The sequence below is a fragment of the Hypanus sabinus genome, chromosome 28, assembly GCF_030144855.1.
Source record: "Hypanus sabinus isolate sHypSab1 chromosome 28, sHypSab1.hap1, whole genome shotgun sequence".
Classification (NCBI taxonomy): Eukaryota; Metazoa; Chordata; class Chondrichthyes; order Myliobatiformes; family Dasyatidae; genus Hypanus; species Hypanus sabinus.
The window spans coordinates 44,372,135-44,399,162 of NC_082733.1; the positions used below are offsets into that span (position 1 = coordinate 44,372,135).

The window sequence follows — 27,028 nt, forward strand, 5'->3', positions numbered from 1 at the left end:
GCCGGCGGCTTTGGAAGCTGTCACCGATGTAGCCGGAGCCGTTACGGACGGTGTCCCACATTCATGCACGACACACACAAAGTGCAGCAGGTCAAGCAGCAACTGTGGGGGCGAGGACCGTCTCAGCCCTAATGAAGGGGCTCGGCCCGGATCATTTCACCAGATTAATGCATCAGCGCCGTACAAGGTAGCAGTGCAGAGCGGAGAGAGAGTGCAGTGCAGGCACACGGCCATGGCGAGATTAAAAATACTTTTTATTGTAACAGAAACCGTTTAATAGTCTCTTGCAACAAGCAATCACAGGTGGCAGGCCCGAAAACTGGACAAGACTCAAAGATAAGTAAAGAAAGAAAGTTCAGTGCACAAGATGAAACAGCACTGTCTTATAAGGTAGTATGGGTTTGTATGATGAATACCAAAGGTAATGTTGGAAAGTGTTGCTCCAGAATTAATGAAGGGTAATGAATGAAACAGGTAGTTTGCACCAGTTCTCAGTCCAAATCCATCAATCCCATCCCCTCCCTCCACCGCTTTGATTCCATTCCCTCCCTCCACCGCTTTGATTCCATTCCCTCCTGCATCTCCTGCCACACAATTGAATGATTATTTGCTGTGGCTGATTAGGGTTAACGAGATTCTGCAGATGCAGGGAGTCTGTAGTAACACACACAAAATGTTGGAGGAACTCAGCAGGTCAGTCAGCATCTATGGAAATGAGTGAACAGTCGATGTTTCAGGCTTGCTGTCCCAATGAAGGGTCTTAGCCCAAAACTTCAGCTGTTTATTCCTCTCCATAGATGCTGCCTGACCTGCTGAGTTCCTCTAGCATTTTGTGTGTGTTCCTCTGGATTAGCAGCATCTGCAGAATCTCTTCTGTTTGCAATTCATTCACTTTATGTTTGGTTTTTAAATTATTTATTGTTTACTGTGTTTGAATTGGTGAAGAGAAAGGTTCTTGTTTTAAAGGTTAACATCTCTTGTGTTTTTTATGACACCTGGCTGGATTTGAAATACTAGTTTTAATGAAATTTAAAATGAAATTTCAAAACTGTATGTAACAGCCTTTCATTATTGTCAATAGCATAGAAATAACAGTGCAACTGACTGCATTCTCTGTAAATTTCACAGGAATTGTCCTGGAATTGGAAATGTAAATCAAAAGTTTGTGTTCGCAGAGTGCTGCTCCACCAAAACCTTTGCGAACAAGAGACTTGCCGTTGAAGCAAAGATTCAGCCAGCTGATTTATTGACCTACAGACTCACTGCTAAGGGCTCCTTACAGCTCGTGTTCTCAGTATTATTTTATTTGCACATTGGCTTTTTGTCTATGTGTAGTTCTTCATGCAGTCTGTTGTATTCCCTTACCTGTCCTGTGAATGCCTGCAAGGAAATGAATCTCCAGGTGCTATATGATGACATATACTGCACACTCTATGACAATACTTCAACGAGGATCATCACCTTGTCGTGGTGGAGATGCTTGTGGGTTTCTGAACTCCTGAGGGCAAAGCCCCCTGGAGTTTATCTCCTGGCAGGGTCACCCAGAGCAGGAAGGTCAAGGGGGAAGTTCAACTCAAAGCCCCCTGGAGTTTAGCTCCTGGCAGGGTCACCCAGAGCAGGAAGGTCAAGGGGGAAGTTCCACTCAAAGAGTGAACCAACCAAGACCTCAACAGTGGAGCTGGCGGAGGATAATGACACATCACACCGGCAGTGGTAAAGGGTCCTCAGTCCAAGCCATTGGACCTGACCTTGATCCGTCAAGGACCATGTGTGGCTGTCCGTGCGTCAGTCTCCCCACATTACACAAAGTCGCACACAGGCACTCTCCACTGATGGGACAACTCCTCAATTCGAGGGGTCACTAATTTGATAATAAATTTACTTTTGAATAAGAACACCAGAAGCAAGTCCTTTCTCTGGCATGAAAATTAGCAGGGTTTTGCATCTTGATACTAATTCAGACCTTAATGTGTGTTGAAAAGTTGAATAACAAATTATTTACATAAAAAGAATTCTCACTCTTTTCTTTCTCCATCTTATTTCCTTAATCCAGTCTTTCTTTCCGTGCCTTTGTTTTCTGGTCTTGATTTGATTGTAAATTTGAGTCTAAGTCATACCAGCATTGAATCAGAATCAGGTTTATTATATCAGATCTTTGTGTGTTGTATCAGCAGTTCTGCGTGATGCCTAAAGTACACTCGGTGCCTCGTTATTAGGTACACCCGGACACCAGCTCGTAATGCAAATATCTCAACAGCCAATCACGTGGCAGCAACTCAGTGTCAAGAGGCTCAGTTGTTGTTCAGACCAGACATCAGAGAGGGGAAGGAACGTGATCAAAGTGACTTTGATTCTGGAATGATTGTTGGTGCCAGATGGGGTGGTTTGAGTATCTCAGAAACTGCTGACATTCTGGGATTTTTACGCATATCAGTTTACAAAGAACGGTGTGAAAACAAAAAAAAAATTCCACTGAGCGGCAGTTCTGTAAGTGAAGGCACCTTGTTAAAGAGAGAGGTCACAGGAGAATGGGCAGACCAGCACAAGCAGACAGGAAAGTGACAGGAACTCAAATAACCACGCATTACAACGGTGGTGTGTAGAAGAGCATCTCTGAACACAGCAGGACCACAACAATTTCCTCTCCTAAACCTAATAAAGTGGCCACTGAGCGAAATATGTTGTTTTGTGGCATCAGTACAGTGCAATATATCACATATACTATAAATTACAGTAAGAAATATACACACCGTATATACAGCACACATAAATATAACACGCATATTCTTGAAGAACAAAAACAAATTGAGAAAATCGTCTTCATTTATTTGGGACACTGCTGTTTAATTAGGACAGGAGACGTTCAGTCGCGTGTCTGTGCTCAGAGTGAACAGTTGCATGTGCCTGTATTACCTTATCCTTTTGGGCTGACAGCGCCAATTCAAAAAAGCAATGATTTTTGATCTTTCTTTTTATTTTGACCTTAAACATTTTTTGAGACCTTTGCCACAAGAAGATTTGACATGAGCTGAAAAAGTATTTCCCTACCTGACCAAATTAAAAGCTATCCCCCTAACAGCACTCATCATCAGCTGTTAGAGATAACTGGAAAGCTGAAATCTACAATCGCAAGCTTGAAGCATCAGCAAGATAAACTAAAAGTTCAAAGTAAATGTATTATGAAAGTACATACTGTATGTGCCACCATGTGCAACCCTGGGATGCATTTCCTTGTGGGCATACTCAATAAATCTATAGAATAATAACCATAACAGAATCAATGAAGGACTGTCCAACCAGAGTGAGAAGACAAGAGCCTGATGGTTGAGGGGTAAGAACTGTTCCTGAACCTGGTGGTTGAGGGTAATAACTGTTCCTGAACATGGTGGTGTGGGACCTGGTGATTGAGGGGTAAGAACTGTTCCTGAACCTGGTGGTTGAGGGGTAAGAACTGTTCCTGAACCTGGTGGTTGAGGGGTAAGAACTGTTCCTGAACCTGGTGGTTGAGGGGTAATAACTATTCCTGAACCTGATGGTGTGGGACCTGGTGATTGAGGGGTAATAACTTCCTGAACCTGGTGGTTGAGGGGTAAGAACTGTTCCTGAACCTGGTGGTTGAGGGTAATAACTGTTCCTGAACATGGTGGTGTGGGACCTGGTGATTGAGGGGTAAGAACTGTTCCTGAACCTGGTGGTGTGGGACCTGATGGTTGAGGGGTAATAACTGTTCCTGAACCTGGTGGTGTGGGACCTGATGGTTGAGGGGTAAGAACTATTCCTGACCCTGGTGGTTGAGGGGTAAGAACTGTTCCTGAACCTGGTTGTGTGGGACCTGATGGTTGAGGGGTAAGAACTGTTCCTGAACCTGGTGGTGTGGGACCTGATGGTTGAGGGGTAAGAACTGTTCCTGAACCTGGTGGTGTGGGACCTGGTGGTTGAGGGGTAAGAACTGTTCCTGAACCTGGTGGTGTGGGACCTGGTGGTTGAGGGGTAATAACTGTTCCTGAACCTGGTGGTGTGAGACCTGATGGTTGAGGGGTAAGAACTGTTCCTGAACCTGGTGGTGTGGGACCTGGTGGTTGAGGAATAAGAACTGTTCCTGAACCTGGTGGTTGAGGGTAATAACTGTTCCTGAACCTGGTGGTGTGAATCATGAGGCTCCTGTACCTTCTTGATGGCAGCAAGGCCTGCTTGGTTGGGGTCCTGACGTTGGAGGCTGCTTTCCTGCAACAGTGTTTCATGTAGATGTGCTCAGTGGTGGGGAGGGCTTTACCTGTGATGGACTGGGCCGTATCCACTACTTTTTGGATATACCTTTTGTAGGGTTTTCTGTTCAGGGGCTTTGATGTTTCCACACCAGGCTGGAATGCAGCCAGTCTCCACCACACATCTATAGAACTTTGTCAAAGTTTCGGAGATCATGCCAAATCTCTGCAAATTCCCAACTAAGTCGAGGTGCTGTCGTGCTTCCTTTGTAATTGCATTTACATGCTGAGCCCAGGACAGGTCCTCTGAAATAATAACACTTAAGAATTTAAAGTTGCTGACCCTCTCCACCTCTCATTCCCGCAATGAGAACTGGCTCATAGGCTCCCAGACTGGGAGACCGTTTCACTGAACACCTACACTCTGTCCACCAGAGAAAGCAGGATCTCCCAGTGGCCACGCATTTTAATTCCATGTCCCATTCCCATTCTGATATATCTAACCATGGCCTCCTCCACTGTCAAGATGAAGCCACACTCGGGTTGGAGGAACAACACCTTATATTCTGTCTGGGTAGCCTCCAACCTGATGGCATGAACATTGACTTCTCTAACTTCCGTTAGTGCCCCTTCTCCCCTTCTTAACCAATCCCTGATTTATTTATTTTCCCCTTCCCCTTTTTGTTCTCTCTCTGCCTGTTCTCCATCTCCCTCTGGTGCTCCCTTCCCCCTTTCTTTCTCCCTCGGCCTCCCGTCCCATGATTCTTACCCTTCTCCAGCTCTGTATCCCTTTTGCCAATCACATTTCCAGCTCTTAGCTTCACTCCACCCCCTCCGGTCTTCTCCTAACATTTCGGATTTCCACCTCCCCCTCCTACTTTCAAATCTCTTACTACCTTTTCTTTCAGTTAGTTCTGACGAAGGGTCTCAGCCTGAAACATCAACAGTTCTTCTCCCTATAGATGCTGCCTGGCCTGCTGTGTTCCACCAGCATTTTGTGTGTGTTGCCTGATTCTGATCCTGACGAAGGGTCTCGGCCCAAAACGTCGACAGTGCTTCTTCCTATAGATGCTGCCTGGCCTGCTGCGTTCCACTAGCATTTTGTGTGTGTGGCTCTTGGGCCTCCGGTTTCCTCCTCCTGGATCAACAATCAGCCTTGGTCTTGCTGACACTGAATAAGATGTTGTTGGTGTGGCACCTCTCAGCCAGATTTTCATTCTCCCTCCCATATGTAGATTCATCACCGCTTTTGATTCAGCCTCCGACAATGGTGTCATCAGCAAACTTGAATATGGAATTAGAGCTGTGCTTAGCCTCACAGTCATAAGTGTAAAGTGAGCAGAGCAGGGGACTAAGCACACAGCCCTGCAGTGAACCTGTGCAGGTGAAGATTGTGTGGGAGATGCTGTTGCCAATCTGAACTGACTGGGGTCTACAAGTGAGGAAATCCAGGATCCAGTTGCACAAGGAAGTTGTGAGGCCGAGGTCTTGAAGCCTATTGATTAATTTTGAGGGGATGATGGTATTGAATGCCGAGCTGTAGTTGATAAAGATCATCCTGATGTACCCTGCGAGAAAAATGGGCTTGGCTTAAGGGACAACAGAAACACCCCAAAAACAAAAGCACGAAGGTAAGGATCTGGATGTTGAAGAGGCTGTTAATCGATGGTTTTCCACTGTAACTGGACGAGATGTGTGTGTGTGTGTGTGTGTGTCAGTGGACCAATGTAAAAAACAAGTCGGAGGAGCTGGCTAAGGAGATGGGCCATGAAGATGTGAAAGGTGTCTCAATGGAAGTGTTGGCACCACATTAAATTCAAGAAAGCACACATGAGAAAGTGCAGAAACATGGAAATTACCAACTTGCTTCAAAAAATGTTGTGCAGATTATATCTGCAATGCCAGTGAAACAGGCCTTTTATTACTGTGTTCTGCTGGATGGTTCCCTTTGATAAAAACATGCAACGCTATCAGGTTCAAAGAAGGTAGTATATCACATAACAGTGTTGTGTTCAAATATGGCTGGGCTGTTGAAATTAAATTGTTGGTTATTGGGGAAAGCGTTAAACCTCGCTGCTTTAATGGGTAGCTCACCAATTGACTGCTATGCAAGCATACACTCACTGAATTCCTCTGTCAGTAGCCATTACAAGCTAATATACAATTTTATAGTATTGTAGTACTATCGGGAGTGTCCTAACTTGTTCTGTATTTCATTTAAATACATAATTTGTTACTCAGTTTGTCTTTTTCGTACTTTTTTATCTATTTCCATGAAACTTTGGCTAATTGGGGCAGCTGCTTAATTGGGCCAAAACATACTGGTCCCGATGTGTCCCTGTTAAGCGAAATATACAAACTAAATAAGTAGTGCAAAAATAGTGAAGTGGTGTTCATAGGTTCATTGTCCATTCAGTAATCTGATGACAGAGGGGAAGAAGCTGTTCCTAAAACATTGAATATGTGTCTTTAGGCTCCTGTCCCTCCCCTCTGATGGTAGTAAAGAGAAGAGGGTGTTTAGTGGGTGGAGGGGGCCTTGATGATGAATACCATGTGTTTGCGGCATCGCCATTTGAAGGTGTGCTTGGTGGTGGGAAGGCTGGTGCCAATGATGGAGTTGGATGACTGGTGCTCTACCAAATGCTGATGCAACCAGTTTGAATTCTCTCCACATGACATCTTTAGAACCTGGCTAGAGTCTTTAGTGGCATACCAAATCTCCTCAGAGTCTTAGGATGTACAGCCACTGACATGTCTTCCTCATTATTGCATCAATATGTTGGTGTCACTACGGTTCGGATATGGCCCGAGTGTGGAGTGAGAGACACTGAAACAGATTGATAGTTCACAGACTTTAATACGGACAGTGTTAAAGGGAAAATAAACAACAAACGCTAGGCCAAACAGGGCCGTTAACTAAAACTCTCAAAGGAAAACGAAGCCTACGCTGCCGCTGAGAAGAACATCTAAAGATGAAAGGAATACCACTAGTCTTCAGTCAATTGATTTGGAAGTCCAACAGTTCAGGGAAGGTCGAATACAAAACAGCAGTGAAGTGTTGCCATGCTCTGTCCAGGTCTCGACAAACACTATAACGACAAGAATGGAGTTAAATACAATCACAATTAAATAATAATTACCTGACACATGCAAATTCACAAGCGCAATTACCACATTTACTGCACTGCCGGATCTGTGGTTGTGACAGTTGGGCCCAGGACAGACGCTCTGAAATGCTTATACCCAGGAAATGGAAACTACTCACCCTTCCCACTGCTGATCCCTCGATAAGGACTGGTGTGTGTTCTCCCAACTTCCCATTCCTGAGGCCCACAATCAATTCCTTGGTCCTGAGTGCCAGGTTGGGGCTGTGGCATCACTCAGCCAGCTGATCAGTCTCAGTCCTGTCCACCTCCTCGTCACCATCTGAAATTCAGCCAACAACAGTTGTATTGGAGCTTGAAGAGATTTGGCATGTCAACAAATATGCTCAAAAGCTTCTATAGCTGCACCGTGGAGAGCATTCTGACAGGCTACATCACTGTCTGGTATGGAGGGGCTACTGCACAGGACTGAAAGAAGCTGCAGAAGGTTGTAAATCTAGTCACCTCCATCTTGGGTACTAGCCTACAAAGTACCCAGGACATCTTTAGGAAGTGGTGTCTCAGAAAGGCAGCCCCCAGGGCATGCCCTTTTCTCACTGTTACCATCAGGTAGGAGATACAGGAGCCTGAAGGCACACACTCAGCGAGTCAGGAACAGCTTCTTCCCCTCTGCCATCAGATTCCTAAATGGACATTGAAACTTTGGACACTATCTCACTTTTTAAAATATACAGTATTTCTGTTTTTGCACATTTTAAAATAATCTATTCAATATATACATAATTGGTTTTCTTGTTTATTTATTATTTTTTTCTCTCTGCTAGATTATGTATTGCATTGAACTGCTGCTGCTAAGTTAACAAATTTCACGTCACATGCCGGTGATAATAAACCTGATTCTGATTCATCAGCAAATTTATCAGTGGTTTTTGAGCTGTGCCGAGCCACACGGTCACAGGGTTAGAGAGAGTAGAGCAGTGCGCTAAGCATGCATCCTTGAGATGTGCCTGTGTTAATTGTCACCAAGGAGGAGATGTTATTTTCGATCTGCACAGACTGGTCTGCCAGTGAGGAAATCGATGACCCAGTTGCAGAGGGAGGTACAGGGGCCCAGGTTGATTAACACTGAGGGTATAAAAGGTGTTGACTGATGAGCTGTAATCACTAAATGACTTGGGTATTGCTGTTGTGTAGGTGGTCCAAGCCTGAGTGCAGAATCAGGAAGATTGTGTCCTCCGTGGACCTTTTGCAGGTCCAGGTCCTTGCTGTAGGAGGAGTTCATTCTAGCCATGACCAACCTGTGAAGACAATTCATCACAGTGAATGCGAGTGCAACTGGATGATAGTCACTGAGGTGGCTCACCCTGCTCTTCCTGGGCACTGGTATGACTGTCACCCTTCAGAAGCAACTACAGCAGTGAGAGATTGAAGCTGTCCTTGAACACTCACGCCAGTTGGTTGGCACAGGTCTCTAGTGCCCTACCAGGTGCATCATCAGGTCTTGGCACCTTGCAAGGGTTCGCCCTTAAGAAAAGTGTTTTGACGTTGGTCTCCAGGTCAGAGGTTACAGGGTTACCAGCTGCTGCAGGGATTCACACAGGTGTAGTTTTACTCTGCCTTTCAAAGCATGCATAAAAGGTGTTGAGCTCATCTGGATGAAGCATCTACTTGGTAAGAGATGGAATTGCATCTTTAGAGAGAGATGATGTACGGTCAAGGAATGTTGAATCTCTGTGGGTGGAGTTAAGAAACTGCAAGGGTCAAAAAACATTATGGGAATCATATATAGGCCTCCAAATAGTAGACAAGATGTGGGGTTGAGATTGCAAAAGGAGCTGGAAAAGGCACGTAATAAGGGTAATGTATTGGGGGACTTAAATACGCAAGGGGATTGAGAAAATTGGTGTCAGATCGCAATAGAGGGAGTTTGTTGAATACCTATGAGATGGCTTTTGAGAGCAGCCTGTGCTTGAGCCTACTCGAGGAAAGGCCATCTTAGACTGGGCATTGTGTAATAACCCAGATCTTATTAGAGAGCTTAATGTCAAGGAACCCTTAGGAGGCAGTGATCATAACATGACTGAATTCATACTACAATTTGAGAGGGAGAAACTTAACTCACATGTATTAATATCACAATGGACGAATGGAAATTACAGAGGCATGATAGAGAAGCTTACCCAGGTGGATTAGAAGAGGATACTGGCGGGGATGATGGCAGAGCAGAGGTGGCTGAAGTTTCTGGGAATAGTTCACAAGGCGCAGGATAGATATGTCACAGAAGTTGTTCTCAGATGGCAGGGGTAGGCAATCATGGCTGACAAGGGAAGGGAAGGACTGCATAAAAGCCAAGGAAAAGGCATATAGGTGGCAAAAGTGAGTGGGAAGTTGGTTGATTGGAAAGCTTTTAAAATCCAACAAAGGGCAACTAATAAATCCTCAAGAAGGGAAAAGACAAGATATGAGGGTAATCAAGCCAATAATATAAAGCAGGATACTAAATGTTTTTAGTTATATAAGGAGTAAAAGGGAGGTGAGAGTTGATATTGGGCCACTGGAAAATTTTGCTGGTGAGGTAGTAATGGGGGACAAAGAAATGGCAGATGACCTTAATGACTACATCAGTCCTCACTGTGGTAGACACTAACAGTGTGCCAGAGGTCCCTGAGTGTCAGGGAGCAGGAGGAGTGCCATTGTTATTTCAAAGGAAAAGGGGCTGGGCAAGTTCAAAGATTTTAAGGTGGATAACTCACCCGGACCAGGTGGACTAAATCCCAGACTCCTGAGAGAAGTTGCTGAAGAGATGTTGACTGTTTATTCATCTCCATAGATGCTGCCTGACATGCTGAGTTCCTCCAGCATTTTGTGTGACTTGATTTGGATTTCCAGCATCAAGTGTTTATGAGATGAAGAGTCCTTGAAAGTGAGTCCATAGCTCGTGGAGACAACCTAAGTTGTGTTGTAGAGTTGACAACAAAACTGAACTCATCAACTGAAATTGTTGGTGGCAATGTGAATAATGGAATGGCTTTGGACAAGAAATGGCTGTGGTGAACAGTTTTATAGGTTAAAGAAATATAAAGAGTGGGGTTCCCCATGGGTCATTGCTGAGACCACTACTTGTCTCGATAGTGTTAAGGATTTGAGTTTGAGTGTGCAGGACACAACCTCAATGTACTTTTTAAAAGTCAAAGATACAACAGGGTAACAGGCCCTCCTGGCCCACACACTGCCCAGCTACACGTGACCAATTAACCTACTGACATGTACGTCTTTGGAGTGTGGGAGGAAACTGGGGCACCTGGAGAAACCCACACAGTCACAGAGAGAACGTACAAACTCCTACGGCAGCAGCGGGAATCGAATCCCAGTCGCTGGCGCTGTAATAGTGATACACTCTACTTCAGGTGATGGCGCAGTTACACCAAGTCCTCTTGCTGGTTGGTGGAGGGGCAAGTGAAATTGACAAGAAATGCAAAGTGATAGATACAAAGCTGATATACTGTAATCCAAAGGCAACAGTTCTGTGGGGGGGGGGGGGGGTGCAAGAACAGTGAAACCCAGAAGCATATTAGAGAAAAATCTCCTGAGACAGATTTGAGCGACAAAGTTATTCTGATGCCTATGGGTTCCCGGGAAATGTATGCAGAGACACAGTACATCAACCAGGAGAACTTTTACGATGTTCTGGTAAGGAGGCATTGACAGTATTGTGTCCTTTTCCAGTCAAAGTCAAATTTATTATTGAAGTATGTTTGTGTTGTACACTGCCTTGAGATTCATTTTCTTGCAGGCATTTACAGGACAAGTAAAGAAATGCAATCAAATTTATGAAAAACTGTACATAAAGATCAATAGACAATCGATGTGCAAAAGAAGACAGATTGTGTAAAAAATAAATAAATAAATATTTTTTCTTTTAAAAAGGATGTTAAATTGCTCAAGATGACAGGAAAGTCACCAGAATGGTTCCAGAATGAAGGATATTTGCTCCCAGGGAAGGCTGGGGAGCAATAGAGTAGACAATGGTGGGAGATTGAACAGAGGTGTTGAAAATCCTGAGGTGTTGGTTTAATAGATAGATAGATACTTTATTGATCCCAGAGGAAATTACAAGTGCACAGATATGCAAATATTAGAAGAGAAGTAAGCAGCCTCAAACAGCCTAACCGTGGGGTTGGGGGGATGCGTCTTCCATTCCCCATCTCATTATAGAGCCTAATGGCCGAGGGTAAGAATGACCTCACAGTGCTCTTGGGAGCAGCACAGTTGGCTCAGTCCATTACTAAAAGTCCTCCTCCATTCAGCCAAGGTGGCATGCAGAGGGTGAGAAATGTTGTCCAGAATTGCCAGGATTTTCTGGAGGGTCCTTTGTTCTACCACAGCCTCCGGTGTGTCCAGTTTGACTCCTATAACAGAGCCAGCCTTTCTAATCAGTTTATTGAGCCTATTGGCATCACCCATGTTGATGCCATTGCCCCAGCACATCACGGCATAGAAAATTGTTACTGGCAACAACAGACAGGTAGAACATGTAAAGGAGAGGCCTGCATACTCCAAAGGACCTCAGTCTCCTCGGGAAGTAGAGGCAACTCTGGCCCTTCTTGTACACAGCCTCTGTGTTGGTTCTCCACTCAAGTCTGTCATCCAGGTTCACCCCCAGTTATATGTAGGACCTCACCACATCCACATCCTCACAATCAATAGTGCAGTGCAGGTTTAGTCTTCCTAAAGTCCATCACCATCTCCTCGTCTTACAGATGTTGAGCTGCAGATGATTCAGCTTGCACCATTTGACAAAGTCTTCCATCAGGGCCCTGTATTCATCCTTCCATCCTCCCTTTACACACCCAACCATAGCTGAATCACCAGAGAATTTTTGCATATCTACAGTCAGTGGCACACAGGGTAAACAGGAAGGGAGACAATGCGGTCCCCTGTGGGGCCCCAGTGCTGCTTACAGACATGCCTGACACACAGCTCTGAAGCTGCACAAACTGTGGTCTGCCAGTTGGGTACACGTGGGGATTGCCACCTGCATATTCAAAATTATGCTGGTTGTTAAACGCAAATGATGCATTTCACTGTGTGTTTCAATGTACACGTGAATAACAATTACACTGGTTCCGGCTAATTGGGCCATCGGTTAATCAGGGCAGCTGCTTATTTGGGACAACATTTAAAGAACAAAACTAAAGGAGTTTCCCTATTGGCCATTCCGTTGAGTCTGTTGGATTTCCCCGACCACCGACTCTGTGGTTAAGTGTGGTATATCTGCGCACATACGGACACTGAGGATATCTCTGATAAAATAGAAAGCTGGCTGGAAATCCATTCAAGGGCTCAAAATATTGTACCAGAATTGTTTTCTGGCTTTCGTTTACGTCATGTCACCATGGTCTTGCATCCAAGACAGATGGTTATCGTGTCAGCCGGATATCTGAGACCTGAGCTCAGTAACTGACTGTCCCTGTTTATGACTGAAGGGTTGCAGCTGACAGAGGGAGCGTGGTCCAGTCAGTGAGATAACACTGAGAGAATGTAGCATGTGGGAGGGGTGGTAGTGAGGGAGAGTCACACTGTGGCGGGGGGAGGATGTATTGAGGGAGAGTTATACTGTTGGGGGGCAGTACTGAGGGAGGGGTAGTACATGAACAGTCCATGGACACAACTTCATTACTTTGCTCTCTGTTTGCACTATATATTTATTTTTATATATTCTTATTGTAGTGTAAGTAATTTTTGTGTCGTTCTCCGCAAAACAACACATTTCACAACATATTTCAGTGATAATACACCTGATTCCGATGTATGTCAATTTGCTTTACTGGAAAACAGACTCCAGATTGTGAAATATCTTGGCTAATGCTCTGATGTGGAAGCTACCGTAAGTTTGGGAAGAAACATAGAAAAACTTACAGCACAATACAGGCCGTTCAGCGCACAAAGTTGTGCCGAACATGTCCCTACATTAGAAATTACTAGGCTTACCTATAGCCCTCTATTTTTCTAAGCTCCATGTACGTATCCAAAAGTCTCTTAAAAGACCCTACCGTATCTGCCTCCACCATCTTTGTCAGCAGCCCATTCCACCCACTCACCACTCTCTGAGTAAAAAGCTTACCCCTGACATCTCTGTACCTGTTCCCCAGCACCTTAAACCTGTGTCCTCTTGTGGCAACCATTTCAGCCGTAGGAAATAAGCCTCTGACTTATCCACACGATCAATGCCTCATCATCTTGTACACCTCTATCAGGTCACCTCCTATCCTCTGTTGCTCCAAGGAGAAAAGGCCAAGTTCACTCAACCTATTCTCATAAGGCAGTGGTTCCCAACCTTTTCTATGCCCCACACCCCTAGGAAATGTTTGATTAATGTTCACACCCCCTACGAATGTAATATCACACTTGAAGATGAAGAAGTCTAATTTCTAATTTTTGAACCACATACAATACTACGGATGAACAAGTCGAACTTAAAAAAAAGCTTTTAACAGTGCATAAAATGCAAATATAAATTGAGCAATTAGATTCTAATTTATTCAGAAAAAATTGTAAACAGTAAAATCAATCCCAATTGTGAACATAAAATTCAATGACTCCTTTGCTGCTGCTTCTCATTCATGATTTGGTCAAAACGTGGAACTTCCTTGCTGACTGCGATCTGCAGGTCTGCCTGTGGATCCAGGCGATTCTTAGATTTTGTCTTGATTGACAAAAGAGAACTGAATCCAGATTCACACAAGTATGTTGTTGCAAATGGAGTGAGGACACGGAGTGCTTTTCCACCAAGCCTTGGGAACATATCCAGTGCTGCACACCAAACCTCCTCCAAAGTCTTGGTTTCAAATTGCATTTCAAGAGTTCGATTTGTCCGCAAATCAATAAGATCTTCCTTCAGCCCTTCATCATCTGACATTTTCTCCAAATTGTAGGAATATGGATTCATGATCCATTCTTCTGAAATCTTCAGGTCTCCAGCAGCAAAATATCCATCAAACGATTCTGACAGCACTTCCAAATGAGCCACAATTTCTTCACGCACAGTAGGAGTTATGGATCCAGCATCATCAACCATCTCTTCTAGTGAAGAAAAATTTGAGAGACTGCCTCTTTCCATCCTTCAACACCAAAGATGTAACTTTTCTTTGAAGGCATTCAACTTTTCACAAGCCTTCAATATTTTTATCCCTTTTCCTTGAAGAGAAACACTCAGGTCATTCATACAAGTGAAAATATCACTTGATTAAGCCAGCATTTGGGTGAATTCTTGTGATTCCATTGCCCCAACCAGATCACATTCACGCTCCTCCAGAAAAACTTTGATTTCTTCCCGCAGCTCAAAGAAGCAGGTTAAAGCTTGTCCTCATGACAACTAATGGACTTCTGTGTGGAAAAGCAAAACTGAATGCTCACTTCCCTCACAAAATGATTCGAAGATGCAATGGTTCAAAGCACGCCCCCAATCCAGTTGATGATCTTCACACAAGTATCAAGGCCTTCCTTCAAATTTGGAGGCGATGTTTTTAATGCCAAAGCATGTCGATCAAGAAAACAATGGGTAACTTGCAAGTCTGGAATCTCCTTTTTCATCATGAAGAAAAGCCAGATTTATTACCAAACATTGCAGGTGCCCCATCAGTACACACAAAACCAATGACTTTGATATCTAAATCATGTTTGGCAAAGAAGTCTTTCACCAGCTGCATCACATCCTTTGCAGTTGTGTTTGTTTTCAGATCTTTACAAAACAGGAAATCTTCCTTCACAGCACCATCTTTGACATACCTCACTAATGTGATGAATTGGAGTGTCCTTGGGACAAACGTTACTACCACTCCTCAAGGCACACTGGCAGCTGGCTGAGTGATGACTCGTGACTCGTCACTCAAGGACACAAGTCACTCTTTGTCGCACCCCAGGTTGGGAACCCCTGTCATAAGGCATGCTCCCCAATCCAGGCAACATCCTTGTAAATCTCCTCTGCACCCTTTCTATGGCTTCCACATCCTTCCTGTAGTGAGGCGACCAGAACTGAGCACAGTACTCCAAGTGGGGTCTGGCCAGGGTCCTATATAGCTGCAACATTATCTCTCAGCTCCTAAATTCAATTCCACAATTGATGAAGGCCAATACACCATACGCCTTCTTAACCACAGAGTCAACCTGCGCAGGTACTTCGAGTGTCTTATGGACTCGGACCCCAAGATCCCTCTGATCCTCCACACTGCCTAGAGTCTTACCATTAATACTATATTCTGCTATCATATTTGACCTACCAAAATGAACCATCTCAAACTTATCTGGGTTTAACTCCATCTGCCACTTCTCAGCTCAGTTTTGCATCCTATCAATGTCCCGTTATAACCTCTGACAGCCCTCCACACTATCCAAAACACCTCTAACCTTTGTGGCATCAGCAAACTTACGAACCCATCCCTCCACTTGCTCATCCAGGTCATTTATAAAAGTCACAAAGAATAAGGGTCCCAGAACAGATCCCTGAGGCACACCACTAGTCACCGGCCTCCATGCAGAATATGACCCCTCTACAACCACTCTTTGCCTTCTGTGGGCAAGCCAATTCTGGATCCACAAAGCAATATCCCCTTGGATCCCATACCTGCTTACTTTGATGATGGAAGAGCAGTAGATGTAGTGTATATGGATTTCAGCAAGGCATTTGATAAGGTACCCCATGCAAGGCTTATTAAGAAAGTGTTTAGTCACATTCTCAAAAAATTCATTCAGGCTCATAAGGTACGACCTGCCTGTGACAAAGCCATGCTGACTATTCCTAATCATATTATTCCTCTCCAAATGTTCATAAATCCTACCTCTTAGGATCTTTTCCATCAATTTACCAACCACTGAGGTAAGACTCACTGGTCTATAATTTCCTGGGCTATCTCTATTCCCTTTCTTGAATAAAGGAACAACATCCGCAACCCTCCAATCCTCCGGAACCTCTCCCGTCCCCAATGATGATGCAAAGATCATCGCCAGAGGCTCACCAATCTCCTCCCTCACCTCCCACAGTAGCCTGGGGTACATCTCATCTGGTCCCGGCGACTTATCCAACTTGATGCTTTCCAAAAGCTCCAGCACATCCTCCTCCTTAATATCTACATGCTCAAGCTTTTCAGTCTGCTGCAAGTCATCACTATGATCACCAAGATCCTTTTCCATAGTGAATACTGAAGTAAAGTATTCATTAAGTACCTCTGCTATTTCCTCCAGTTCCATCCACACTTTCCCACTTGATAGGTCCTATTCTTTCACGTCTTATCCTCTTGCTCTTCACATACTTGTAGACTGCCTTGGGGTTTTCCTTAATTCTGCCTGCCAAGACCTTCTCATGGCCCGTTCTGGCTCTCCTAATTTCCTTCTTAAGCTCCTTCCTATTAGCCTTATAATCTTCTAGATCTCTAACGTTACCTAGCTCTCTGAACCTTTTGTAAGCTTTTCTTTTCTTCTTGACTAGATTTATTACAACCTTTGTACACCACAGCTCCTGTACCCTACCATAACTTCCCTGTCTCATTGGAATGTACCTATGCAGAACTCCACACAAATTTCCCCTGAAAATTTGTCACATTTCTTCCGTACTTTTCCCTGAGAACATCTGTTCCCAATTTAAGCTTCCAGCTTCCTGCCTGATAGCCCCATAATTCCCCTTACTCCAATTAAACACTCTTCTAACTTGTCTGTTCCTATCTCTCCAATGCTATTGTTAAGGAGATAGAATTACGATCACTATCTCCAAAATGCTCTCCCACAGTTTAATTTCCTAATACCAAATCAAGTACAGTCTCCTCTTGTAGGCTTATCTACATATTGTGTCAAGAAACCTTTCCTGAACACATCTAATAAGCTCCACCCCATCTAAACCCCTTGCTCTAGGGAGATGCCAATTGATATTTGGGAAATTAAAATCTCCCATCACAACAACGCTGTTATGATTACACCTTTCCAGAATCTGTTTCCCTACCTACCACTAGATGTCCCTGTTACTATTGGGCGGCCTATAAAAACACCCAGTAAAGTTATTGACCCCTTCCTGTTCCTGACCTCCACCCACAGAGACTCCGTAGACAATCCCTGCATGATGTCCACCTTTTCTGCAGCCGTGACACTATCTCTGCTCAACAGTGCCAGGCCCCTACCTCTTTTGCCTCCCTCCCTGTCCTTTCTGAAACATCCAAAACCGGGCACTTGAAGTAACCATTCCTGTCCCCGAGCCATCCAAGTGTCTGTAATGGCCAACACATCACATCTCCAAGTACTGATCCATGCTCTAAGCTCATCCGCTTTATTCACAACACTCCTTGCATTAAAATAGACACATCACAAACCTTCAGTGTGAGCACGACCCTTCTCTATCACCTTCCTATCCTCCCTCTCACACTGTCTCCAAGCTTTCTCTATTTGTGAGTGATGCACCATCAATAACTCATTCTGTGACGTAAGGCGAGATATCGGCTTTTATTGACTGGAAGAAGGAACCAGCAGTGAGTGACCATCGTATTACATCCTGGAGACTGAGGCAGAGGATCAGACCTCGATCACCTTCATACAGGGGCCTGTGGGAGGAGCCACAGGAGCAGTCAGAAGGGGGCGTGTCCAGACAGGCACATAGTTCACCACAGTGAGCCAGCCGCCTCTTCCCCAGTCTCTTCAGTTTGATTCCCACCCTCCGACAATTCTAGTTTAAACTCTCCCCAGTAGCCTTAGCAAATCTCCCCGCCAGGATATTTGTCCCCCTGGGATTCAAGTGCAACACGTACAGGTCACACCTGCCCCAAAAGAGGTCCCAATGATCCAGAAACCTGAATCCCTGCCCCCTGCTGCAATCCCTCAGCCACGCATTTATCCTCCACCTCATTCTATTCCTATTCTCACTGTTGCGTGGCACAGGCAGTAATCCCGAGATTACTACCTTTGTGGTTCTGCTTCTCAACTTCCTTCCTAACTCCCTGTAGTCTGCTTTCAGGACATCTTCCCTTTTCCTACCTATGTCATTGGTACCAATATGTACCACGACCTCTGGCTGTTCTCCTTCCCACTGCAGGATATCTTGGACGCGCTCTGAAACATCCCGGACCCTGGCACCTGGGAGGCAAATTACCATCCGAGTTTCTTCCCTGCGTGCACAGAATCGCCTTTCTGACACCCTAACTATAGAATCCCCTATCTCTGCTGTCTGCCTCTTCCTTTCCCTGCCCTTCTGAGCCACAGGGCCAGACTCTAAACCAGAAGCACGGCCGCTGCTGCTTTCCCCAGGAAGGCTGTTCTCCTCCCCCCAACAATACTCCAACAGTTGTACTTATTGACAAGGGGTACAGCCACTAGGGTACTCGCTAGTACCTGACCATTCCGTTCCCCCTCCCGACTGTGACCCACTTGTCTGTCTCCCGTGGCCACGAGGTCGGAATGGCCCTGAAAATTCAAACTGCTGGGGGATCGTCGACCTGGGACAGGGACGGGAGCATTCCTGCAATATGGAAATGTGAAATAATCGTGCCACTCCAAGGGACTGGGAAAAATATTCACAGTGACACGATGGCTTGACAAAGGAATGGCGCCAAAAGATCATCTGACTTTGAATATTGGTCTTGACCCATCAACACTGCCTTGTTACTCTTTTCTCCTGCATTATTTATTGATTTTGTGTTGTGTAGTGACTGCGGTCGGCGCTAGGACCGCGCGGCAGCGGCCGGTTCCGGAGGGGGGCGGGGCCAGATAGCGGGACGGCCGCAGCGCGTTGCCTTCACAACCAAGATGGCTGCCGGCGAGGAGCGAAGGGCAGGCGCGGGATCACCGTCTGCGGCCGTCACCGATAATGAATGAAAGTTGCTGCCGTGGGCCTTTATATAGTTGGCCGTAGTCTGGCGAAGGGCGCGGGGGTCGGTGTCCCCTGGAGCGGTGAGTGGTGTACGGTCACCGGCGAGCGGATCGCAGCCGGCACTCCTGTCATAGCGCATGCGCAGCCGTGCAGATCCCAAACAGCCAATTCCCGGGGATAACGGGAAGGGTCGGCACCGGGGTCCTACCGGGAGGGGCAAGGGTCGGCACCGGGGTCCTACCGGGAGGGGCAAGGGTCGGCACCGGGGTCCTACCGGGAGGGGCAAGGGTCGGCACCGGGGTCCTACCGGGAGGGGCAAGGGTCGGCACCGGGGTCCTACCGGGAGGGGCAAGGGTCGGCACCGGGGTCCTACCGGGAGGGGCAAGGGTCGGAACCGGGGTCCTACCGGGAGGGGCAAGGGTCGGCACCGGGGTCCTACCGGGAGGGGCAAGGGTCGGCACCGGGGTCCTACCGGGAGGGGCAAGGGTCGGCACCGGGGTCCGAGGGGGAGGGGGAGGCACTGGGGTCCTACCGGGAGGGGCAAGGGTCGGCACCGGGGTCCTACCGGGAGGGGGAGGCACCGGGGTCCTACCGGGAGGGGCAAGGGTCGGCACCGGGGTCCTACCGGGAGGGGGAGGGGGAGGCACCGGGGTCCTACCGGGAGGGGGAGGGGGAGGCACCGGGGTCCTACCGGGAGGGGCAAGGGTCGGCACCGGGGTCTACCGGGAGGGGGAAGGGTCGGCACCGGGGTCCTACCGGGAGGGGGAGGGGTCGGCACCGGGGTCCTACCGGGAGGGGCAAGGGTCGGCACCGGGGTCCTACCGGGAGGGGGAGGCACCGGGGTCCTACCGGGAGGGGCAAGGGTCGGCACCGGGGTCCTACCGGGAGGGGGAGGGGGAGGCACCGGGGTCCTACCGGGAGGGGGAGGGGGAGGCACCGGGGTCCTACCGGGAGGGGCAAGGGTCGGCACCGGGGTCTACCGGGAGGGGGAAGGGTCGGCACCGGGGTCCTACCGGGAGGGGGAGGGGTCGGCACCGGGGTCCTACCGGGAGGGGCAAGGGTCGGCACCGGGGTCCTACCGGGAGGGGGAAGGGTCGGCACCGGGGTCCTACCGGGAAGGGGATCGGTACTGGGGTCCTTCCGGAAGGAGGGGTCGACTCTGGGTCCCTATCAGGAGAGGGGGGAGTCGGCACTGGAGCCCTACTGGGGGTGGGCGGTAAGTTGGCAGAGCCTGTGGTTGGATGTGTGTGTCCCTGTTGTGGGTAGGGAACAGGGTCATTTGAACATGCTAAGCAGTGTTAGGGCTAGGTGCTAGACAAATACTGGATTTGTATAATTTGTTATTGTAACAAAACACATTGATGAAGGTAGAGCAGTGGATGTAGTGTGTATATGGATTTCAGTAAAGCATTTGATATGGTTGTGAGGCTCATTCAAAAAGTAAGGAGGCATGAGATCCAAGGAGACATTGCCTTGTGGATCCAGAATTGGCTTGTTCACAGAAAGCAAAGGGTGGTTGTAGGTGGTTCATATTCTGTATGGAAGTTGGTAACAAGTGGTGTTCTACAGGGATCAGTTCTGAGACCTGTCCTCTTTGAGATTATTATAAATGACCTGGATGAAGAAGTAGAAGGGTGGATTAGTAAGTTTGCTGATGACACAAAGAGAATGGGGTTTGGAAGGATAATAAATAAGCCATGATAGAATAGCAGAGCAAACTCGATGAGCAGAATGGCTTAACTCTGCTCCTATATCTCAGAATCAGGTTTATTATCATCAGCACGTGTTGTGAAATTTGTTAACTTGGCGGCAGCAGCAGCTCAATACAATATATAATATAGAAGAAGAAAAAATAATACATAAATAAGTAAATCAATTACAGTATATGTATTACAGTCTATGGTCTTAAATAGTAATTTCAATTTTATGTGAAGAAGTGATTGCCAAACTTTTTGGTATGTGTCATGTATAGGGGATTTCAGCCATTCTTTAGCAAAATGTGAAGATAATATGAGAATATGTATTGACTGAAATGACTGATCAATTTTCAATGGTGACACTTGTTCTATACATGAATGTGTGGGATTTAGATGAGAGTCAGGACTCGAGAATTATTACTGTCATTTCTGTATGCACTTGGCAATAGGGACTTTTCATAAGTGATCTCATCACGTGGGAAGTGCTTCTGTGTGGAAAAACTTGAAATTTATATGTCATAACAGTTTTGGAGCTATGTAGTGTGTTTAAGGTAATTGGGCAAGATATCTGAATGTTGCTGACATGTTGGATTCTAGAATCTTATCACTTAAGACGAATTAAACATTTTAAAATACTTTCCTGAATAAACTTCGCAGCCACATGGTTGCAACCACAAATGCGAAGTTTGGAACTGGCTGAAGCGTTAGCTTGAAGTTCTGTATTGGTGATCTGTAACAAGCTGTGAATTGAACTGAGCTTTCACTGTTGTTGATCAGTTATACACCTCTCTATTCGTAAACAGCGTATTTCCTAAGACACTACCAGTATGGCAGTGCTTCCCCACAGAGTGGCTAATTTAGTTTCTGTTCCCCAATGTAAGCAGCGTTGTTGGCGGAGTGCCAGAGGTGCAGGTGTTTCATTCGCTGCACGGCTTTGTGATTGGTTTCTAGGTGGAGTGATTTACCTGATCTGTGTCTGTACTGCTCTATCATTTGAGAAAACATTCAGTAATTCTAGCCAAACTTACATGAGCTGTGGAAATCTCCCTATTCCCATCATGTGATTGTGGAGCTGTTTTTAAGTTACAAATTCTAATTAAGCATGAGGTTTGCTGAGATATCCCCAAAGGTTTAGAAATCACTTCATGTCTGCAGAATCAACAGCCTTGACCTATTTGCATAGCTAGTTGCCAGTAGGAAAACACACACAAGGTGCTGAATCAGGATCTGATGAAGGGTCTTGGCCTGAAACATCGACTGTTTGTTCCCTTGCGAGGGTGCTGAGTTCCTCTAGCATCTTGTATCTTGCTTTGGAGTTCCAGCATCTGCAGCATCTCTTATGTTTGTGACAGCAGGGAAGCTGTATTAAAAATTGGTTGCAGCTTAACGCTTGTTGCAAAACTAACAGCACTGGTTTAGACCCAGGGCTGTTTGGATGTGACACTGCATGGACTACAACTTTATTGCAAAGTCAGACGTAGCTCAGAGAGTTACTCAGCAGCTCTAATTTTTTTTTTGGATCAGTCTAAATGACACAAAGTTAAATACAAAGATGTTCAGCCTTCTCTTGCTTTGTTAAAACAAACCAGTTCAGTTTGCTTCTTTATATTTGCATATTTACTTCTGGCATAGGGCAGCCAGTTGGAGTTCATTGAGTTTCTGTGAGTTCTTGGTATAATTCAATCAATCCAGTTCCCCACTTTATTTCCAGTAATCTATTCCATCTTGTACTTCCTACCTCCCAATTATGAGGGATAATTTACATTGGCCAGTTAACCTCCTGTTGCAACAAGGTGAGTGAGGAAACAGGAGCTGCTGTAGATAAGTCCATGTGGCATGGACGGAGAGCTCCTCACATCACCAGAGTCAGGCAGTGCCTCTATTTGCAACAGTCTAATACTCTCTTAACCCTGTAACTTCATTCTAGAAACAGATTTTTCCTGATCTGAAATAGAAACATAGAATGGTACAACACAGTACAGACCCTTCAACCCACAATGTTATGCTGACCCTTTTACCTATCCTTAGATCAATCTCACCCGTCCCTCTCATGTACCCCCATTTTTCTTTCATCCAATAATATAAGCTTTGAATAGATCCTTATTGATCACAATGTGGTATATCCATGCTCGAAGGTCTTTTACTAACTTGAAATTCTCATTCCAAGTTAGTAAGAAAGTACTTTTGGACATTTTGCAGTGAATAAGACTTCATTTCAGGAAGGTTGACTTTGTTTATTAAGGCCAGTGACCCGTGTTACTTGTTTTCATGGCTGTGTGATTTGATCAGCAGAAGGTTTGGGCCAAAGGACAGATATGACAAGGATAACTACATGAGCATTTCCTTCCCTAGCAGTCTTTTTTTTAACATAGTGAACTTTGATTAACTATTGTGTTCATTGTGCAACATACTAAAGTACCTCAAAAATAGTTAAAGGGGCAGGTATGAGAGAAACTTAAAGCAATCATTACGCAATGGAAGACATTTGGACAGGTGCATAGAGAGGAGGGATTTCGGTCAGACATAGTCAAATGCTACAGGCTCAGCTGGGCACTTTGGCATGGGTGAGCTGACTGTCTGACTTATCGTTATATAGTGTAAGGCAAATAAAACCTGGACCCAGTACAGCACAGAAACAGGCCCTTGGCCCACAGTGTTGTGCCAAAATAGTTAAATTGGTAATCAAATGTCCAACTAAACTAATCTCTTTATCTATACAGTTTCATTTCTTACACCTTCCCTTCATGTGACTGAGCTCTGCGATGTCCCCATTGTATTTGCCTTTGCCAGCATCAGGCAGCACATCCCAGGCACCCATGCTCTGTGTAGTGAAAGGAAAAAAATGGCCCCACAAATGTCCTTTTAACTTTATCTCCTCACTTTAAACACATGTTCTATGGTATCTGACATTTTTATCCTAGGAAAAGATACTACTGTTATCTGTGCTTCTTCTAAACCTATATCAGATCTCCCTTCAGCCTCCATTACCCCAGAGAAAATAACCCAACTTTGTCCAACCTCTCCTTTTAGCACATAGCCAGTAATCCAGAGGTAGCAGCTTCTGCACCCCCTTCAAAGAATCGACATGCTTCCTAAAATAGGGTGGCCAGAGCTGAAAGCAACACTCCAGATGCAACCTAACTGGAGTACGTTAAAGCTGCAGCATCCCAAGTCTTCAACTTGATTAATAAAGGCAAACATGTCATGTGCCTTCTTTACATCTGTGTGCAGCCACTTTCAGGGAGCTATAAACTTGGATCCCGACATCCCTCTGCTCGTCAATGCTGGCAAGGCTCTTGCCATTAATGGTATACAGGCTCTTTACATTTGAATGAATGGAACCAAAGGCAGAAAACTCCCTTGAACTCTTTGGGTTTTAAAGCAAGTCTTTGTAGAGTTGGTGGATTGGAAAACGTTAAATAGAGTTCTTGTATTCAAGAAAGGATGGCACTTTAGCTCAATTAGCCTAACACCTGCCTTTATTAAAGAAATCGTAACCCTCTTAGAAACGCGTAGCTAATCATCATATAAGTTTTATGTGAGGGATGCTGGGTTTGACAAGTTGTTTGAATATGTCTGTGAATGGGGGAGAGGGACGCTGAATATTATGTGTTTAGGTTTCTGAAAGGCATACAATGCCAGGCAAAATGTTTACAGCCCAATATTAAGGCTTCTGGTATTGGGGCAATATTATTAACAAGGATAGTGGATTGGTAAGGTTTCAGCACAGCAAAGTATAAATAGAGGTTGCAGTGGGATTGTTGGGGCTAAAGCAAAATATGACTTCAATGAAGGGGGGTGAGTGTATTGTATCCCAGTTGTTGACATAAACAGTAATGAACCCACAGAGAGAATACAAAGAGTTGTAGATGAGTTAAATGAGGAAGCAGAAAGATGGAAGATTGAGGCCATGTGGGGCCATCCATTTTGCGAGAGGAAGAGTGAAAACATTGCCCTGGATTGGGGAGCGTTCCTTATGAGAGTAGATTGAGTGAACTCAGCCTTTTCTCCTTGGAGTGACGGAGGATAAGAGGTGACCTGATAGAGGTGTACAAGATGATGAGAGGCATTGATTGTGTGGATAGTCAGGGACTTTTTCCCAGTGCTGAAATGGCTGCCACAAGAGGGCACAGGTTTAAGGTGTTCAGGAGATGTCAGGGGTAAGTTTTTTTATGCAGAGGTTCTTTTAAGAGACTTTTGGATACGTACATGGAACTTAGAAAAATAGAGGGCTATGGGTAACCCTAGTAATTTCTAAGGTAGGGACATGTTCGGCCCTTCTTTGTGGGCTGTAGGGCCTGTATTGTGCTGTAGGTTTTCTATGTTTCTAACATTATATACTGATCCCAAGAATTAAAGGGTTAACATATGAGAGATGTTTGATGACTCTGGACTGGAGAAGAATGAGGGGGGAATCTCATTTCAAATATTGAAAGGCCTAATTAGAGAAGGCATAGAGAGGGAGGTTTCCGATGGTAGGAGAGTTTAGGACCAGAGAGTATAGTGTCAGAATAGAAGAACTTTAGATTAGAGATGAGGAGTTTCATTAGCCAAAGGATGGTGAATATGTGGAATTTGTTGAACAGATGGTTGTGGAGGCCAAGTCATTAGGTATATTTATAGAGAAAGTTAACATGTTCTTGATTAGTACAGGTGAAGGGTGTCAAAGGTTATAGGGAGAAGGGAGGAAAATGGGGTTGGGGTTAAGAAGGAAAATCAGTCTTGATCAAAAAGTGGAGCAGATTCAATTGGTTGAATGGCCTAATTCTGCTTCTATGTCTGGTTTTAAATTATTTTAATGTACTAAACACTGAAAGTTCAAGAGCTTTTGGTGTCCCATAAGTTCACATGTAGGTACAACAGCTAACTAGGAAGACATGACTCATGTGAGAGGACTAGAGAGCTTAAGTTTCTTGCGAGGACCTTGACTGGTAAACAGAAGGAATAGAAGCCTTGATCAGCTGTGACCATATGTTAGTGCATTCACTGGCACATTGTTCAAAGTCTAGGCCTGGCTACACTGCATTTCAGGGGATAGAAACTTTAGGAGTGTAAAAGAGGAGGGGACATTTGATTATTGTCCATCACCACAGTAACGAGGGGGGGATATCTTAGAAAGACTTTCATTTGAAGTTATATGAATGGAGTTTAAAAATAAGGAAAGGGTGATTACTTTGCTGGGATTATCCTGCAGGCGGGAGAAAGGGGTTGTATAACGCAAGGCTGGAGGAATTCAGTGAGACAAACACCATCCATGGAGGGAAGTACACAGTGGACAATGGACTATCCATTTCCTCCATAGATGCTCTTTGGTCCACCGAGCTTCTCCAGCATTTTGTGTATTGCTCCACTCTGCAGATTTGTCATCTCTTTTGTCTCCATAATTGTCAGGGGAATTCAATTTTCTTAATGTTAACTGGGGTTGTCATACTGAAAGGATTAGCTGGGGTGGAAATTTATTGTCTTTCTGGGGATAGTAGGAAATGAGCCTGTTCCAATGGGAGAAGAATCTAGACCTTTGGAGATAAAGTTTAGCATAGTTATGCAAAGGGATAGTCTAGAATCTTCCCACATTAGAGCAAGGAAAGAATGGGGCTATTAGGGACAGAGCTATTAATGTATGAACCAGAGGACGTGGGCAAAGACTTAATAAATATCAAAGTTCAAAGTTATATATTGATTTAGGAATGAAAGACCATTGTGGTTGGAGATTTCAATTGGGATTGTGAAATTCTAGAGCATGTATTTAACTTCAAGGTTATTAGATAGCTAGGGCAGAAAGGTAGATGCATCCCTAGAGACTGATGAAATGTATTCCAGACTTATGGTGGCCTTAACAGTATTTAAATCTGCTGGCTAGCAGTGAGGTGCCAGATGACTGAAGGACAACAGTTACACTACCTTTACTGTAGAAGGATATCAATAAGCCAGTTAGTCTTACATCAATGGCAGGGAAATTATTGGAAGCATTCTGAGAGACCTAATTGATCTTCATTTGGAAAGGAAAACACTGATCAGGAATAGTCAGAAATGATTGTTTGGTGGGAGATTCTGTCTGACTAATGTAGTTAAGTTTTTTGAAGAGGTAAGTGTACTGATGAGGCCAGAAAAGTTGATGTGTTATGTGGATTTCAATACTTTATTGTCACCAAACAACTGATACTAGAGTATACAGTC

General features: G+C 45.1%; 2 protein-coding genes across 3 annotated transcripts in view; one reads left to right on the forward strand and one right to left on the reverse strand.

The window, feature by feature from the left end:
* Window positions 1-1,457: 1,457 nt before the first annotated feature.
* LOC132382653 (basic proline-rich protein-like) lies at window positions 1,458-7,932 on the reverse strand. Its single transcript, XM_059953081.1, has 2 exons — window positions 3,497-7,932; window positions 1,458-3,430 (listed from the first exon to the last, which is right to left on the reverse strand). The coding sequence occupies exons 1-2, from the start codon at window positions 4,239-4,241 to the stop codon at window positions 3,156-3,158; spliced, it is 1,020 nt and encodes a 339-aa protein (XP_059809064.1). The 5' UTR covers window positions 4,242-7,932; the 3' UTR covers window positions 1,458-3,155.
* An 11,136-nt stretch (window positions 7,933-19,068) lies between these two features.
* The window catches only part of dennd4a (DENN/MADD domain containing 4A), a 170,722-nt gene continuing 162,762 nt past the window's right edge, over window positions 19,069-27,028 (forward strand). For both annotated transcript variants that reach the window (XM_059953083.1, XM_059953084.1), the window contains exon 1: window positions 19,069-19,234. The gene's annotated coding sequence lies outside the window, so the exon portion shown is untranslated. The remainder of the gene's footprint in view (window positions 19,235-27,028) is intronic.

Bases quoted from the DNA above. Each gene is read 5' to 3' on its own strand.
- LOC132382653 (XM_059953081.1), bottom strand. From the start codon at position 4,241: ATGAAACACTGTTGCAGGAAAGCAGCCTCCAACGTCAGGACCCCAACC. The intron at 3,431-3,496 runs GTTCAGGAACAG...CTCAACCACCAG, and splicing joins TATTACCCCTCAACCACCAG to GTTCAGGAACAGTTCTTACC.